Source organism: Corvus hawaiiensis, chromosome 4 (assembly GCF_020740725.1).
Source record: "Corvus hawaiiensis isolate bCorHaw1 chromosome 4, bCorHaw1.pri.cur, whole genome shotgun sequence".
Lineage (NCBI taxonomy): Eukaryota > Metazoa > Chordata > Aves > Passeriformes > Corvidae > Corvus > Corvus hawaiiensis.
The window spans coordinates 64,808,072-64,825,540 of NC_063216.1; the positions used below are offsets into that span (position 1 = coordinate 64,808,072).

Below are 17,469 nucleotides of genomic sequence, written 5' to 3' on the forward strand. Positions count from 1 at the left end.
GCGCCGGGCCGGGCACGCGCCTGCGCGCCGGGGCGGGGCGGGGCGGGGCGGCACCCGCGCGGCCGGAGGGGAGGGCAGCGGGAGAGGGCCCCGGGAACGGGAGAGGCGGCCTCTGGCCCTTATCAGGCCACCCAAAACCCGCACACAGGCCACAGGGCCCAGCACCGTGAGTTAGACAAAGGAAAACAGAACAAAACATCTCCCTTTGATTGTCTCATGGCCGTTATCCCTGAATAAGCCACAGTTTATCCCAGCTAGGGCCAGCCACGACTAAACCATGGGGCAGGAACAAGCTGCTGTCTTCTCCTTTGCATTACAGAAATTCAGGTGGTGCTGTTGATTTATTCCACTGGCATTCAGTACTGAAATGTTTGTTTCCAAACTTGCTACACCACGCTGAAGTCCACTAGCTTTTACCTACACATTAGCATTTGTAAGTGAAGCACTAGAAAAGTCTACCCCAAGCATGCAATAAATTGCTATTTTGTACACATTCAGCACACAACTCATTTATTGTAAGTTAAAACTTTTTTGTACATAGAGGAAAGGAATCAAATGACAATTGGTAGGAAGTAAGGAGGCAGGTTTCCAATTCAGAGAATATACCTTTTTTTACCTTAGAACAATATCATTTAAATACATCCATTGCAGCACATCCATGAACAAAACCATTACCAGACTGACTATATCAAGACTGTTAGAATTCTATTTTGTTAATGCAGTTCAACAGATAATCTACAGCCATCTCCCAAAAATTATACAAGTGAAGAATAACACCTAAAACACTTCAAAGATCACAGTTGCCAAGAATTCTTCATATTTCAGTTCAAATTCAGAACTTGAGTAGAGGGGAATCCAGATTTTCTTTGTTTACATCAGGGCTCAGAGTGATAAGAGGAGAACTCAAATCAATTAGCTGAAAGAAAAACAATAAAATTTAGCTATTGTAGTCAACTGTTGTGCATAGCTACTAGCAGCTACAATCTGTATTATTCTCAATTACTTGTTTTGTTTAGAGTTCCTTTTAGTATCCAGAAGACAAATACAAGCACCACACTCAAGAGTTTGTGTTCTGGTTTTTTAAAATATGCTCATTCTTAGACAAGCATAAGCTTCTCACAAGGTGGTTATTGTCCATACTTACCTTAAAAGCCTAAAAGGCTTTTCTGAGTTTCACTACAATGCATATTCTAATTACAGTGCCATCCAGGCAGGACACAGCACTTCTGAACTCCTCTGAACATGCCCCCCCCAAGTCAGAGTTCTGCAATCCTCCTCTTTTGACAAAATTTGAAGGGCCTGATACTCAATTGAGCCCAACTACATCTATTGTCAAAGGCTGCATCCTCATAGTTACCAGCATTCATCTGACAATAAATAGAGGTATCTACCTTCAAGCCACTAATGCATGAAAAGCACTTGCCTAGAAATGCTTGTAAAATTTAGAGCAGATTCCAACAGCACACATCTTCCAGCTAAGGAGAGGATTAGAAAAGGAGCTAAACAGGAGAGGCCACCTTTCTTTTTTGATTAAAAGGAGTTGCTGCCAAGAACTGAAAATGTGCAAAAAGGGGGAAACAAGAGTAAGCATGCCAATTCTCCTGAAGACAACATTCACTTCCTGCTTCAGAACAGTTTCATTCTATAACAACTGCTTTAAGTACTAAGTTCTTTCTCCATCCTCCTCCTTTTCTTATTTGCAGATTGCTCACTGAGCTCTAGTTCAGAACACACTGATTTTAAACATGACATTCTCTTAAGAGCACCTCATTATGTATATCATATTGAGCTAATATTAAATATTCCTACAGTATTGTGGAACTGCTTTGGAGACAAGGGTATGTAGCCAGCTGACATTTTTCTGCTAACATACTTGCACCAGATTATTTGAATAAAACTTACCTTTATCTGCCCAGATAATACAGGCTTTGGAGAAGTAATCTTACTCACTTCAGGAGTATTGGAAAGGTCAATCAAAGGTCTACTTTCACATTCAGAAGGCTGTGGGAGAGATTTGTCTACTCCAGTATCTAGCAGCAAGGCCTTTAAAAAAAATAATTCAGGTTTTGTCCTCTGTTCACCAAGCTTCCTTCATATATATTGTGGGAGTCAATTTAGCTTATACAGCTATAATAATCACAGAACAGGCTTAATTTATAGCTTGGGTGTTTTTCATGCAGGATTCATTGCACACAGTGTAAAAACCTCAGCTCCTGCTCTGCCAGCGGCTAGCATCACAGGGAAAATGCAGTAAGACAAAGCAAAAGAGATCCTATGGCATAAAACAGTTTTTCACTTAAAAGTAGAGTTAAATGTAAAACAGAAGATTAATAACCCTCTTAATAGTTAAATGATTTAACTACAATTATTGTGCAATGTTATTTAGCCATAGAAACTATTCTCTACAGCTTCACACTCTAGTTAACCTTTGGTCCAGTTTAACTACCCCATACATGTACTAAGCAATTCTGAAACAGAGACTTTATGCCCCCGAGTAAGCTAACAAGGAACATACTGATGCAGTAACATCAAGTAATTTATCTACACATTATTCTACACCTGAGTATTTGTAAAACAATAGCCACTTTGTCAGGTTAATATTTCAGAACTACAACTTCAGTCCTTTCTTTTTAATGCCTGTGGAGTACCAGCTTTCAACATGAAGCCACGTCATTCCTGGGAGAGGGAAAGTGTTCACTGAACTAATTACTTGACACTTAAGTTTAGTACTATGTGGACTTTGGGGTTTAATCCTCCCTCACTGCAGATTAGCACTCCTGTTAGGTGACTGAATTTAGCTACAGCAGTGTTTTGGGTTTGGGTTTTTTAATCCCTGAAGGAGCTTTATAGGTGCAAAATGAACTGCCCTGCAACACTACTTTTTTAATTGAATCCAACAGGATTTCACAGTACTCTTCCAAAAGTGGAAATTTAATATAAAATCTGCAAGTATTTGACAGGGCATTTGAAATGGGAACACACTTAGTGGAAATACTGAACAAATTATGTTCAATGCTAAATACAGGCACTAGAGGGTGCACATGGTTACAGCTAGTTGGGCACCACAATATAAAAAAAGACATTGAGCTATTAGAGAGCACCCAGAGGAAGGCAACAAAGATGGCAATGGGTCTGGAGGGGAAGCGTTACGAGGAGCAGCTGAGGGCACTTGGTCTGTTCGGCCTAGAGAAGAGATGAGGAGAGACCTTACTGTGGTCTTGAACATCCTCAAGAGGGGAAACACAGGGGCAGGTATCAATCTCTTCGTTCTCGTGATCCGTGACAGAACTCGAGGAAACATCATGAAGTTGAGTCAGGGGAGATTTAGGTTGGATAGTAGCAAAGTATTTTTCACCCAGAGGGTGTTTGGGCACTGGAACAGCTCCCCAGGGAAATGGTCACAGCACCAGCCTGACAAAATTCAAGAAGCATTTAGTGTGATTCCTGAGTGTCCTGAGCAGGGCCAGGAGTTGGACTTGATTCTGATGGGTCCCTTCCAACTCAAAATATTCTATTATTTCATGATTCCAACACATTTTAACTTCATGTATACTGAAGTGGTTTTCCTACTTATCCCTTACCTTGAAATAATTTGGTTTCAAGCAGTTTACTTAGTAATTTTGTAGGAAAATGTATTGTCATTTCTTACCTCAGGTTGTTTCTCTTCAGCCAGCTCATTTTGTACTTCTGTCTCTTTTAATACATTTTCTACTCCTTCTGTAGCAGTTTTCTCTGGTGAGAAGTTAAGTGCAAGAGGTAGTACAGGTGGAGGAGATGTATCATCTTCTGAAGATGTCTGTCTCTTACTGTCTTGTTTCTGTTTAGAACTACGGAAAAGAGCATCAGCAATAATTGAGCTCTTTAATCAGCATTAACTACTAAAGACAGACAACCTAATTTCTAACCTCATTTTCTCCTTTTTTACCCCAAGTTTTAATGACCAAAAGGCTTCCAATATTTTTATTCAAATAAATGGTAGTTACCTGCAAAATCCAAAATATTTCATTTTGCAATAGAAGTATAGCCTACCCATGCAAAAAAAAAAAAAAAAAAGAGAAAGGGAAATGATTAAGAAGAATTTAATCTTATTTGACATTTCTGTCCAGCCTAAATTTCACACAAGGTATTTTGGTTGCGATTTTTTTAAACTTGGAAGAACTAGCAAAGAGGCATTGATCTTGTATATCACTGAGCAACCCACTTCAGTCCCTACTGAAAGGAAGTACTGACACCGGCTGGAGGACCAGAGGCTGTAATCTGATTAGTATGATAAAGTCACTGTAGACAGAATAATTGTTTCCTTGAAAGAAAAGACCATTTGAGACATTTGACCTCAGTAGCATGACAGTTTTCTAGCCATGAATCATTCCTACTTTAATACTGCTCCTCTCCACCAGCCACAAAACAAGCCTGCATACATATGGCCCTTGTCAGAAGATGCTGGGCTGATAATATGGAGAACACTACTTTCACAGAAAACAAACAGAATTAATAAAAGCATAAGTAAAGCTGCTCAGAAAATAAAGTTTAAGTCAACTAAATCCTTGGCTTTTTGACTGATGCTTTAAAAAGTGTAATTTTACAGACCATTGGCAACAATATAAAACAAAAGTTAGAAGTAATATGCATTTTAATCAGCTATTTCCCTTCATCAGAAGGCAATAGCAAAATGACACCAGAGCATCAGATACAACTCTTAAATTGTTCCCTAGCTCAAGAAATACAAATAATTTCCTATTAAAGCTGTAATTCTTTCATGTTAGATACTGACTCACCTCAGTACAGCTTATAGCATTTTACCAGTCACAAGTTATAAATTTTTATTAGGCTATACAGCTTTTTTATGCTCAAATGCTTTATTCTAACATTTAGCAGAGGTCCCTGAAACCCAAGAGTCATCACTAGAATTCATTCAGAGGCAGTTTGCCTACAATACTCATTTCATATATGCAGATTTCTGTCTTACCCAGCTGTAAAAGTCTTTTTGGTAGAAAAGCTGAAGCTTTGCTGGAGAGATGCAGCATGTGGAGAAATTGCCGTTCTTGGTACAGTTTTAGGAGTCACTGCTGGGAACCCTGAGATCCGACGGATGGGTGTAGGTAGGCCAGACCGTTTCACACTGGCAGGAGTCATGGTGGCAGACCTCTCAGGAAAACAAAAACTCTGGCCTTTCATAGGAGTGCTGACTGCCATGGCACTAGAAGAGGAACATGCCTTAGCCAACACCTTCTAGAAATTGTTTGAATAACACCATTCTACCAAACAATAGAAATCCATTTCCCATTGGTCAGCAAGGGAACAGTATTCAACTTTAAGTTGATAATCACAGCATAGCAGGGGCTTTACTTGGTAAGAATTCTTTTATGAATTATTTTAGTCTATTTAGCACTGCAAAGAAACCTCTTCTGAATAGAGTGGGAGGGGTTATTTGGTTTAGTTTTGGGTTTTGATTTAAGTCAGTTCCAGTAGGCATTAACACATCTAACTTGGCATGTCTCAAGGGACTAGATAATTAAGTTAGAACTTTTAAGACTGTTGCAACACCCAACCATGTCACATGCTGAGAAGGATGCCTCAGTGTATTCAATTTTCAGTGAAGCCCTACCTTCCAGGTGTGCCACAAAATGTTAATCCAAAAGATGGTGTTGCTTTTGGTGCCAATTTGTTTGGTGTTGCATCTAAAGAGAAAAGTTTTGTTAATTGCTATCACATTAATATTTTTTCTTTTATAGCAGTTATCTTTCAGTTAAATACTAATTTCTTCCCAAAGGTGGACAGAAGTGTAATGAAACAAATCACAAACCTTCAAGGTAACATTTGCTTTTAATAACCAAAGTAGCAGACAGGTCATACAAAGTATGTGCTTACCTTGAGTTTTCACAGGAGCCTTAGCCTGACCTGTGGAAACAGACAAAACTCTAGCCTTGGGCTTTGCACACAGGCTTCCTTTTAGTGAACTCCCATCTTTATTCTGCTGACATAGCTGCTGCAGACTGGGAACAGAGCTTGGTCTCTGAATTCCACTGCCTGCAGACTCAGATGATGTTGCAGAAGCTGAAGATTTAGTCAGGCTTACGGCACTAGATATTTTGGGAGTACTAGCTGATCTCACTTGCTTCCTGGATTTCTCAGTATTGGCAGCCTGCAGAGATGACACTGTGGTAGGTCTGACAAGGGCCAGCCTGTTTGTACTAGATGAAACCTTAGAGCCACTCACACTAGCTTTTGATGATATGCTTGATTTCCCTGAAATAGAAAATTGTACTTCTGAAGTTTTTGACTAGGCAGAATAATTATACTAACACAGGAAAGAAAAATAGAAATTTACAGCATTTAAATTTAGGTTCAAATAATTCAAGTTTAAGGAGAATATATACAACTACTGAAAACCTATTCCTCAAATTCTTCAGCAATATTATTTTACGGTCTTCTCACCAAATTCCCAAATTACTGCAATCAGGTGAAAGAATATTCTTCACAGAATGCCAAAACAGCTTGCAGATTCAAATTACTTCCAGCATTTTCTCCCAGCATAGCTGGCCCTGTTCCCTTAAGCAGCCTTTCAAGGAGGTAACAGTTTGAGTTACACTGATTAACACCACAGACTAAACATCCCCACAAGCATTTTTCCCAGATTTCTGTAAAGTTCTTACTTTTAGTCTGTAGGTTACTTTCAATAAGAAGATAAATCTTGATTAGACAGTTCTAGTGCATAAAATAGTTCTTACTAAGCTTTTAATAGTATGTTATTAATCTCCCAGAAACAAGGTGCAAATAAAAATTTGCTGTAACTTGGTATTTTTATAGATGTACAAGAACTGTAGTCCTTACATCTGTCAGTGCTTTTAGAAGACTATTTTCCTGATCCTTTGAGGCTTACTGAAATGGTCAAATTGATGGCCTCAATACAGTACAAGCCTCTTGGCTGTGTTATCTCCCTAAAGGTGTTTTTCCCATCTGCTTGAGTAAAGCTCATCCTTTATTTAGGCTTACAGAAATGTGGAATAAAGCCTTCCACCTTCCTTCCAAATTTCAGTTGTTTTGGCAGGTTTTTTTTTTCTTTTTTTCTTTTAATTCCAGTCAGACAAGCTTAGAGCATTCAGAAGCTCACGTTCTTGGCTATAATAGAGAAGATCATGCATAAAAGGAACAGAATTCCTGGGGCATTGCTTCCTTTCTAGCTGTGTCAGCTGCTCACATGTAGGCATCGGGCTTGGATCAATCTAGTTTCTACAAATGATGTATGTCTAACATTTATCTTTAGTCCACAGGGATTTACTGGGCTAGCCTACAAAATTTTATTCTCCATACAAAACATTTCTTAGTGCTTGAATGTACTGGACACCATTAAAACATTTCCAAATCCAAAGTCCAGAACATGCTTAGCTATTTCAAAACTGATTTGTGGCGCAAACGTGTAATAAGAGCGTTACCTGTTTTGCCTATAGGAGAAATGGGTAAACTTGAATTAAGACTTGATGAGTTCATGCTGGAAACTGATGATGACGATGATGATGATGTAGTCTTTCTTGTGAGACCACTGGCAACACCAGGACGTTTCAGATATGTCATCTTCCTTAAGCCAGGCTGAATCAAAAGCAAAAAAAATGCCCTATTTAACACATGATTTTGCCATTATTTGTCTTGGTATTGTAACTTTTTACTTGTGAATTTTAGAGGAGCTCCTTAACTCAGATTACATTTTTAAAAGTGAATTTTCTTAGAGAGAGATCATTGTATCTGGATTATTATACAGAACTGGAATATCAGACCTAGGAGGCAAACAATTATTTTTATTCCTGCCACAAACCTGAGTATGGACTTAAAGGAATTAAAGAAAAAAAAAGAGTCAGCCCAGGCACCAGTATATGCTGGGCACCAAGGAGCTGGAAAGCAGCTTGGCAAGCAAGGCCCTTGGGAGTGCTGAACATGAGCCAGCAATGCACCCCTGCAGCAAAGAATGCTGATAGTATCCTGGGCTGCACGAAGAGGAGCGTCACCAGCAAGTGAAGGGAGCTGATCCTGCTCTCTGCTCAGCACTGAGAGCCCACACCTGAAGATCTCCCTACAGTTCCAGGCTCCCCAGTACAAGAGTGATTTGGAGCTACTGCAAAGAGTCCAACAAAGGGCCCCTAGAGTGATTAAGGGACTGGAGCATCTCCCACCTGAGGAAAGGCTGAAAGCTGGGACTTATCAGCCTGGAAAATACAAGGCTCAAGGTGGATCTCATCAATATATAGAAATATCTGAAAGGACAGTAGCCAGTGGCACCCAGTGACAGGACTAGAGGCAATGGGCAGAGCAGAACACAGGAGGTTCTACTTCTGAACATCAGGTAACACTTCTTTTACTTCAAGGGTCACCAATCACTGGCACAGGCTGCCCTATGAGGTTGCCAAGACTTCATCCTTGGAGATATTCAAAAGCTGTCGGGCCATGAGCCTGGGCAAATGACTCCATGTGGTCCTGTTCGAGCAGGGCATTGAACCAGATGACCTCAAGAGGTCCCTTCCAACCTCAACAATTCTGTGATTCTGTGACGTGGCACACAGCATTAAAACAGGCATTTAAAGCTTCAAAGCAACTGACAGCTGTAGGTATACTACCCTCATGCAAGTTATGGCAACCTTTTCATATGGTATAGTTAGCTACACACATCAAAAACTTTCTTACAGGAAACTGCTCATCACTTACCTGCAGCTAGTGCTTTAAAAACAAAGGCATGCTTGTTAATCCAGCACATTTACCGTTGCTCTTAAGTACATTCATTGCATTACAGACTTAGAACACACATTCAAGAACGGCAAATATAAAACATAAATTACTTTTCCTTAAAATCATTTTACACAACAGCTTTAAATTAAATTAGAAAGTAAACTACATTAATTTCTTTTCATCAGAAATACTACAGAACTTATTTTCATATTAAGGAGGCTTTCCATTACCTTACTTGGTGCAGGAAGGACTTTTGTGTCTTGCACTGAGGAACTGCCGCTGAATGAAGACTCAAAGGCATCTAAAGCAATACTAGATTTATCGGAAATTACATCTTCAGATGATCCCATGCTGTTCAAGTCTCTTTTTGTAGAAATACTAGTATTTTTTCCTCGTTTGAGCTGCAAATTTCAATGCAACATTTTAACAGGTACTAGTGCTTCTAGAAACCACTATAAAGCTTTTTACACACATTGATTCTGTTCAGAAACAGAGACAAAAGTCAATGAAGCCTCCAAACCCAGTGAAGTCTTTAGACAAATACAGTCTGAAGTAAGTCTAGTGATTGTATTTGCCAAGTACTAGAACATGCCTGAACGCAGAGACTGGACAGCAACTTAAGGGCAGTTCTGCAACAATTCATCAGTACAAATCCTATAATCACATTCACCCACATACTGTTCCATACTGTAACTGTACCTTACAACTATATTGGACTCTCCAGTTATTATTCTTCCACTTTACTCTGCCTTCCAAAAGGTGAGACATTACAGTAGTAGGATGGATCATGCAAACTGTCTGTTCAGACAGTGGGGTATAATTTGTCTAGTTAAAGTGTTTAAGATCATGTCTTTCCTGATAGCACACAAAATCACGAAGAAATTTATACCACAAAGGAAAATCAGAGTCCTGTAATTTCTATAGGTGATGGTTCTTAAGAAGCCCCTACCACACCTTCAGTAAAATCCACGATACATACTGGAGCCTAAGCCATAAAGTGTAGAGCAATAAAATCCAGAAGATATTCTATCTAAAGACTGGGATTTGTGCTCACAAGGTCACTAACACCACTGTTTCCTTGCTATCCCAGAACATTTCCATTGACAAAGATTAACAGTAAAAAAGGCCACTTTTACACATTAAGTGTAAAATTACACATGAAGTGTAACAGTGTAGTAATTTTGCCAGCAACACAGCAGTGTTAGAAACCAGTTAGAAGAGAAGCCAAGAATTATAGTATTCACAAAACCAGAATACAACAGAAATGTACTTGCAAATGCTCTACATTGTCATAACAGATAAAGTAATTGGTTACTACACCATAGGACCTGCCCTTTTTTTTTTTCTATATATGTTTTCTGACTAAGGATCTTATGAGGTAGAGGAGCATCAGAAGATTAAAGTTCACTTTTAAAAATAAAAGATTGTAGACAGATTAAACATTCCTAAAACACAGAGACCTTACTTGAAGAAAATGTTGCCCAGAACCTGACTTTACCTTGTCAATTGTCAACAAATTGCTTTTCCCAGAAGTAGATGAAGGTTTTGCCATTGGCAGTTTGCCAACTGCCGTTGTGTTTGTTTCCTGAGTTTTCTGTTCCTCTGTCAGGGGCAAACTAGCATTTTTTGTAGGAGACACACAACTTTTAACAGGGCTGTTGTTAGGAGGAGCAGGAGGAGCACGTACTTTGCCATCTGACACAAGTTTATGCGATACCTTCTGAAAACAAGGTGGCAGCTGACATGCCAGGCTATCCTGCACACAGTATGTCTCCCGTTTAACAGCCCTGGGACTTATTGCTATATTTTTGTTTCTCAGTATCTTCAGCTTTGACTTTGAGTCCTCCACAAATGTTTCTACAATCTTGTTTTCCTGTTCTTCTGATTGGCTTATTTTACTCTCCTTGTTCTTGCTTCCAGTCTCTATCTGCAGTGCCAACAAATGAGCTTCTTTGAAAATTTCCACAAATTTCTCTCCTTGAAGTGGGCTCCACATGAGTTTATCATCAGAAGCAGACACACACTTTTTTGCTTCAATACTGGCAGCAATACATCTTTCTTTGTGTCCCACAGGTCCAACAAAAACTTCATCTTCATTTCCACTACAAAGAAAAATAGTTTAGCCCAGCACCTTACGTGTGTCAATTCTGAAGGGTGTACAGTACTTACATTACTTACCTTGTTGAAGAGAGTGAAAGGTCAAAATCAAACTTTTCATCAGTCAGAAGAGGAAAGTCTGAAACTATAACAAAGATTTTATCACAGCATGGATTTGCAATGAAAATGATTGCATTATGCTTTGACAATTTGGTGAGTGATGTCAACTGGCAAAAAAAGCTTTAGCTACCAAGTTTAAAAAATTAAACTTAGAAAAACATGCTTTAGGTCCAAGAAATTTAAGTTACAACTGCGAATACGATCATAATTGTGAGATGCCCAAATATTCTGAAACAGCTCAATGGTGATTTCTAAGCAGCTGTAACAGGAACATGGAACACAGCTCATCAGCAGCCTCCAATTAAAATGAGCGAGAACATGTAATCTAGAGCTATGTGACAATGCATTTGTCGCATTCGTCAGTTCTTTTCTTGTTCAGGCTACCACAGAACAGTAGCAGGAACCAGTGAGAAAGGCTCCTTTTCTTATTAGTTAACAGATACACTAAATAAATCAGCAGCTGATGGACAAGGAAAAGGGAGGAGCTCAGATTAGATATATAGAAAGGAGGTTGATGACATCAGTCACTATTACACAAGCTTTAGCACCATGCTCCACAAGCTCTCAGGAGGCTTCTGAGACTGGCAACAGCAGCCCATCCAAGGAAATGAGTACACAGAACATGAGATAAAGCAGACAGAGGTTGTCTACTGATATGAGCTGTCCTAACCTATAACAGGGAATATACCACATGGAGAATAACTCACCCTATTCTACACCTACCATTGCTCATGCAAATATCCAGTTTTGCTTCAGTCACATGACTCAGGCTATGTGCTGACATTTCTTTTTTTTCCTCCATAGTACCTGGAAAATATAGAAGTAGACATGCAGGAGGTTTAAAAAAAAACCCCAAAACCGAACAACAGGGTCACGGACTTTGATGATACTGCTGAATTAGTGAGGGGGTAAACATTCCCTCTGAAGACTCTCATACTTAGGGAGTGCCACACAGAATCACAGAATAGTTAGGGTTGGAAGGGACCTCTGGAGGTCATCCAGTCCAATCCCCATCAAGGCAGGGTCACCTGGAGCAGGTTACACAGGAACGTATCCAGGTGGGTTAGGAATATCTCCAGAGTGAGAGACCTCATGACCTCCCTAGGCAGCCTATTCCAGTGCTCTGCCACCCTCCATGTAAATAAGTTCCTACTCACGCTGAAATGAAACTTCCTGTGTTTTAGTTTAATTTAGTATTACTACTCATCCTGTGGCTGGACACCACCGAAAAAGTGGTTTATGGGATGCCACACAGTTCACCATCCCGCCGACCGCCCCACCTCAGGCGAGTTCGCACAGGTGCCTCCCTTACCCGACCGCAAGGGCCCCTCTACGGCCGGGAAACGGGGAAAGGCCTCCGGGCACGCCGCCGCCGCCGCCGCCGCCGTCGCCGCCGCCGCCGCCGCCGTCGCCGCGCTCACCGCTCGCCCCTCACCGCCACCGCGCACGAGCCGCGCTGCGCACCCGCCCGCACTTGGAAAGCGCGCCCCGCTCACGTGACGCGCCCGACGCGTCCTCATTGGCAGGTTCGAAGGATACACGGGCCCTCCCGGTGCATTCTGGGGCTTGTAGTTAGCAGGGGCTCCCAACGGCCGCTCTGCTGGCTGCGCAGGCCCCATCACCCCGCTCGGCCCCGTCCTCGCCCCTACAGCGGGCTCTGGCCTTGGACAGCCCGGCTTGCCTGGGCGGCCTCGGCAGCCGCGGTGCTGGCAGCAGCGCAAGGGAAAGCCTCAGCAGCGCGTGGGCATTGCTGAACGTCTCACCTTGAGGCCGTGCCGGCGTGCGCGGTGATTCCAGGCAGCACCGCCGTGCTGGCTGCGGTGGGGCCAGCGCGCCGATTCCTGTGGTGTCCTTGACACCTTTGCTGGATATGGTTTTCCTAGTAATTTAACTTTAGAAGTGAAGCTAAACGGAGGTTCAGCTTGGGCATAAGGGGAATTTAATCACAGAAAGCGCGATTAAGCATTGGAATGGGGTGCCCAGGGAGGTGGTGGAGTCATCATCCTGGAGGTGTTCAAGGAAAGACTGGATGTGGCACTCAATGTCAATGGTCTGGTTGTCACGGTGGTGTTCAGTCAAAGGCTGGACTCAGAGGTCTTTTCCAGCCTAATGGATTCTGTGATTTTGTGAAGGGGATGTATATCTAATCCTAAAGTGGCATAAGGAATAGCAAGATGCCTGGATGTCAGTCCCAACTGTGGATTGTTATTATCAGTCCCATTAATACAGCCTGACTGATAGGGTAGTTTTAAAAGTAGAACCGTGTTAGTAAAAAACACTAGGAAAACACCACTCTTCACATTTCTTCTAACATTTAATGCTGCACAGTGCTTAGGGTTTTCTCTTAATGCATGCATGGCATCAGAAATTGTGTTCCAGTGATGTACCCTGTTCCAAGTATTTTGGGATGACTAAATCACTCGGCTGGAATTTATCAGCTGAATAAGAATAGTTAATCATAACCTACAGGTTTTCATATAGATAAAATACTCTATAATTTTTTTTCCACTTAACCATTTGTAATTTTCTACATTTCATGGAGCCGCACAAGCAGTATGTATGCAACTTGAGTATATAGCTAGTATCCTATGTATTGACAAATAGGCTGGGACAAATAGGCTTCTGTGCTGAATATTAACATGCTCACCTCACACTTTTCCTCCCTTCAAATGACATGAGGAGTCCCTCCTGGCTGGCAGTGGTCAGTTGCATGGGGAACTGTCAGGCTTAGTTGCTTGTAAAACAGGCCAATCTTCATTGTTAGAGTTTCTCTCTTCCAGCTTTTTACATCAGGATTTTCTACTTTGGTGTTTTCCTCATTGGTTCCAGTGACACAGTTTTGCTCACATGGCTGAACAAACTCAGTCTTAATTTTCTGGAGTGTAAGTGATTTTTCCAGGACGTATTTGGAAAGATGATGCAAGAAAGTGTTTTGGGAAAGAAGGGTTTTGGTCTGCCTTTTTAAATTGCAAATTTAAATGTGTTTGTTTACAAGCCCTACAAATCATTACAGGGGCATTGAATTGATTATGCTAAACTCACCATTAACCCAGCTGATCATACAACACCCAGCTTGGGAGAAATTCTGCATTGGCACAGCCTCTTGTTAATTAATGGCTCCAGGTGGTCAGGGAATAATAGGATGTACATGACTTTGTTACTAACCCTAGATATCTAAATGTGGGGTTTTGTGCTGATAGATTACTTATTGACTGCTTATTGAATGTGATCATGTCATAGAAGTCAAAGGTTTAATAAAAAAGGCACCTACTTTTTCATAAAAAATATTTGTTAGAGCACATGTAAGTGATGGTGGCTTGAAATGTCACTCCAGGCAATTTAAACCAAATTGCAGAAAGGAACTAAGTTTTACCCCAAAATAGCCTGTGATCTAATAGAAAGTAATTCTAAGCTACAGCTCATCCTGCATTTTTCATCACCAGCACCCTCCATCTGTGCATTACTTGTGTTGTTATGAATTTGGCAACACTTCAGCAGCAAGCTACTGTTTATGAGATCCCAGCAGCTAAAAGAAGCTAGTCATTGGGATTACTCATTACTTGCCTTGTGAACTGCTCAAGGGAATTTCTTCAAGAACTATGTCAAAATCAGCTTTAGAAACCATTAATTTGAGAGCTTTCATTGACACATAACAAGTGCTCCAAGATTATTGCTGGTCAAGTTGGTGGGCTTGGAAGGAAGATTCTTTTTGTTGGTACTGAGAGAAAATTTTCTCATTTTGTACAAGGAAACGAGGATAAAAAAGGCTCTTTCCCTCTGCAAGAAGAAATCTGACACAGTGGGAACTCAATCCCCCAGACAACATGAATGCTTGCAGAAGGTAAGCTGCATATACTGCATTCCCCTCAGGTAGGAATAGAAAAGCAAACTATTGGCAGAATATTCCTCTTGTGGTCCTCACATGATGCTCCCAAATGATCATGAACTGTTATTTGATTTGCAGCTACGCATGACAGACTGTCCTCATACAAATGTTAAATGTTTAATTCTGCAACTACCTTCTGTACAAGCTCAATGGCAGAACTTTTGTTTTATTGATGAATACCCTTTTGGAGATTGCATTTCCTAGTCTTTCAGTTTTAAAAAATTAGTTTTGACAGCTCTCTTCCAAGTATGTGCATAAGTATGTAATTTGTGGTTTAAAGTTCTTTTTGACTCATAAGCTGTATCTGTGCTAACATTTGTGGTAATCTCTACTCTTCTGTCATAGTAACAGCAGGAACATGTATGAACCAGACCTGCAATACATCTAATACATCTCAGACCCCTTCCTAACAAATGTGAAAATCACAAGCTAATTAATCTCCTTTTGGCATTCCAATTCAGATGTAATCGTGGACATTAAACATTACTTTTCTCTTAAGAAAAAAAAAAAAAAAGCAAAAAACAAAGGCAGCAGAACAAGGACTCAGCACTGGGGCTTAGCAGGCAATTTTCAGTGGAGATAACAGTAACTGGAGGTCTGTTGCCATAGGTGAATAATTCTAGTTTCAAACCCTTTAGAAAAGATGACAAAGCAATGTTAAATGTTACTGCAGAGAATCCTGCAATATGCTTTGCATACTTACTCCTGATGGGTATCTTTGCCTAATGAATACCTTGACACAAGTCCCCTCTGAAAAGCAGAGATAGAAAAACATGCCGGAGCAGGATGGGAAGCTCACATGCTGTGCTTATTCCCGTGGATTAAAGCTTTGGAAACTGGTAATTTTTTATTTGAACCCTGCCACTTTCATACTATTGCAAAATGAAAGGGTATGTTTTTTCTCATACAATGATCTGTATCAACAGTGAGGAGTAAGAACACTGTTTCCTCTAACAAGCCCATACCCAGTCTCTCTGCCTGTCAGTGGGAGAGAAATACCAAATGGCTGGTAAATGTTTTGCATTTCCAATTATAGAAATTATTTTATTAGCTGCAGACAGTTTGAAGAGCTCTTTCCCAAATCTAGTCAATGATACAATGCACACTCTGGATTTCATTACAAACAGTATTGAACTGTTAAAAAAAAGAATAATTTTTAACCTTAATCTTGCTTTTTGTTATGTCAGGATACATTCTCTTCGTGCTCACAGACAGAAAACTAATGGAAACAAAATTGAGAACTGGCACAGCACCTCTGGGTTCAAGTACCAGCATGGAGATGATCTTGTTACGGTCCACACCCTTTACACAGTGATCATCATGATCCTTCTAGTGGCACTTTGGGGAGCCTGGTCAAGAAAGGATTCATCCTTATAGCAGCAATATAGCAACTTTCTTTGTCAAATATTTAAAGAAGTATTTGTGTCAATTATCCATACTCAAGAGGAAGAAAAAAAAATCAGCCTATTTCAGTTTATTTGAAACTGCTTAAATGGTTGCTACTTGTGGAAGTGAATCTATGAAGCAATTCAATGGGCCATGCACAGAACATAATTTTGTGAAGAACATAGACCTGTTTGACCTGTACACATTTATATTACACTCAGCATGTATATGAAAGTTTAAGCACCATATTCTAGAAAGAAGAATTCAACTTCTGTTTTAGTGTTTTGTATGTCCACCCCAGCCTTCCATTTGTGCACTTGTCGAGTCTCTACCTCTGCTAAGTTTGCCTGTCCCAATCCATGATAAAACATACAATATAAGGAGGGAAATAATCTGCCATGTCACAACAACATAGGAAAAAATAATCAATAAACCCAGCTATTCTGCCAGCAAAGGAAGATCACTGAAAGAGTTGAATTCTCATCTCCATTGCTGAAGAGAGTTTGTATGAGACTTGCATCCATTATTTTTAACTTATGGTAATGATTTTATAAGCTCAGGAATAAAACTATGAAATGAGCTGTATTTCTGAATCCTTTGTCACAGCTGGCTCAGTTTTCAGTCTTGTATAATTTATCTGCAACCACCACTTGCTTTTCCATAATTCATTAGCATCTCATGGCAGCAGCAGCTTCTACATACACCAGCCCATCACTGATGGGGAGCATTCCATACTCCCACATTTTCAGGGAACAGGGAAGTAACCCCACTCAGACAACCTGCAAGCTTTCTGAATATAGAGCCGGTTGACAGTTTCTGTTCAACTCTTTGTTAGTTGTCTACTCCTGATGAGCACAAGTTAGTGGACTGGCAGTTTGGAGGGGCAGTGACTGTTGGAGACAATAGTCCAAGCCTTGAGAGCTTAAACTCAGCTTAAACCCCAAATTTTAGCATTGCCTAAACTAATAAATAGTATCCCAATTAAAAAAAAAAAGAAACCTGCAAGATATTTAGACATTTTACACACTCACATAGGTAGACACTTGTAATTAGGTAGTACCTGCAGACAACACAATTCTTCTAAGTATTGTGTACCCCATTTTGGTATCCATCCGTAATCAGGAGGGGTACATAAACTGAAATGTCTCTGAGAAGAGCTCCATGGCATAGCTCCAGGAGTGTTAACAAAGCTCAGTGTAGCACCAGAGACACCCATGTCAGCTCTCAGCAGGCAGTGAGGTGGCTGGAATTGGTGTTCCTCCATT

At 40.5% G+C, this 17,469-nt stretch overlaps 1 protein-coding gene and 1 long non-coding RNA gene across 3 annotated transcripts; one reads left to right on the forward strand and one right to left on the reverse strand.

Annotated features, from left to right (window-relative positions):
• Positions 1 to 493: 493 nt before the first annotated feature.
• Positions 494 to 12,341, reverse strand: GTSE1 (G2 and S-phase expressed 1). 2 transcript variants are annotated; one of them, XM_048302473.1, is made up of 12 exons: positions 12,245 to 12,341; positions 11,656 to 11,739; positions 10,894 to 10,957; positions 10,214 to 10,817; positions 8,946 to 9,116; positions 7,434 to 7,587; positions 5,869 to 6,246; positions 5,606 to 5,678; positions 4,967 to 5,197; positions 3,650 to 3,827; positions 1,903 to 2,043; positions 494 to 916 (listed from the first exon to the last, which is right to left on the reverse strand). In XM_048302473.1, the coding sequence occupies exons 2-12, from the start codon at positions 11,732 to 11,734 to the stop codon at positions 833 to 835; spliced, it is 2,157 nt and encodes a 718-aa protein (XP_048158430.1). In that variant the 5' UTR covers positions 11,735 to 11,739; positions 12,245 to 12,341; the 3' UTR covers positions 494 to 832. The 2 variants fall into 2 exon arrangements, with proteins under 2 accessions (XP_048158430.1, XP_048158431.1); XM_048302474.1 differs by having other exon boundaries at positions 12,213 to 12,326.
• Positions 12,342 to 12,992: 651 nt separating this feature from the next.
• Positions 12,993 to 16,789, forward strand: LOC125324736. The gene is made up of 2 exons (XR_007203109.1): positions 12,993 to 14,773; positions 16,006 to 16,789. It is a non-coding gene; the product is annotated as an uncharacterized LOC125324736 (long non-coding RNA).
• Positions 16,790 to 17,469: the final 680 nt, after the last annotated feature.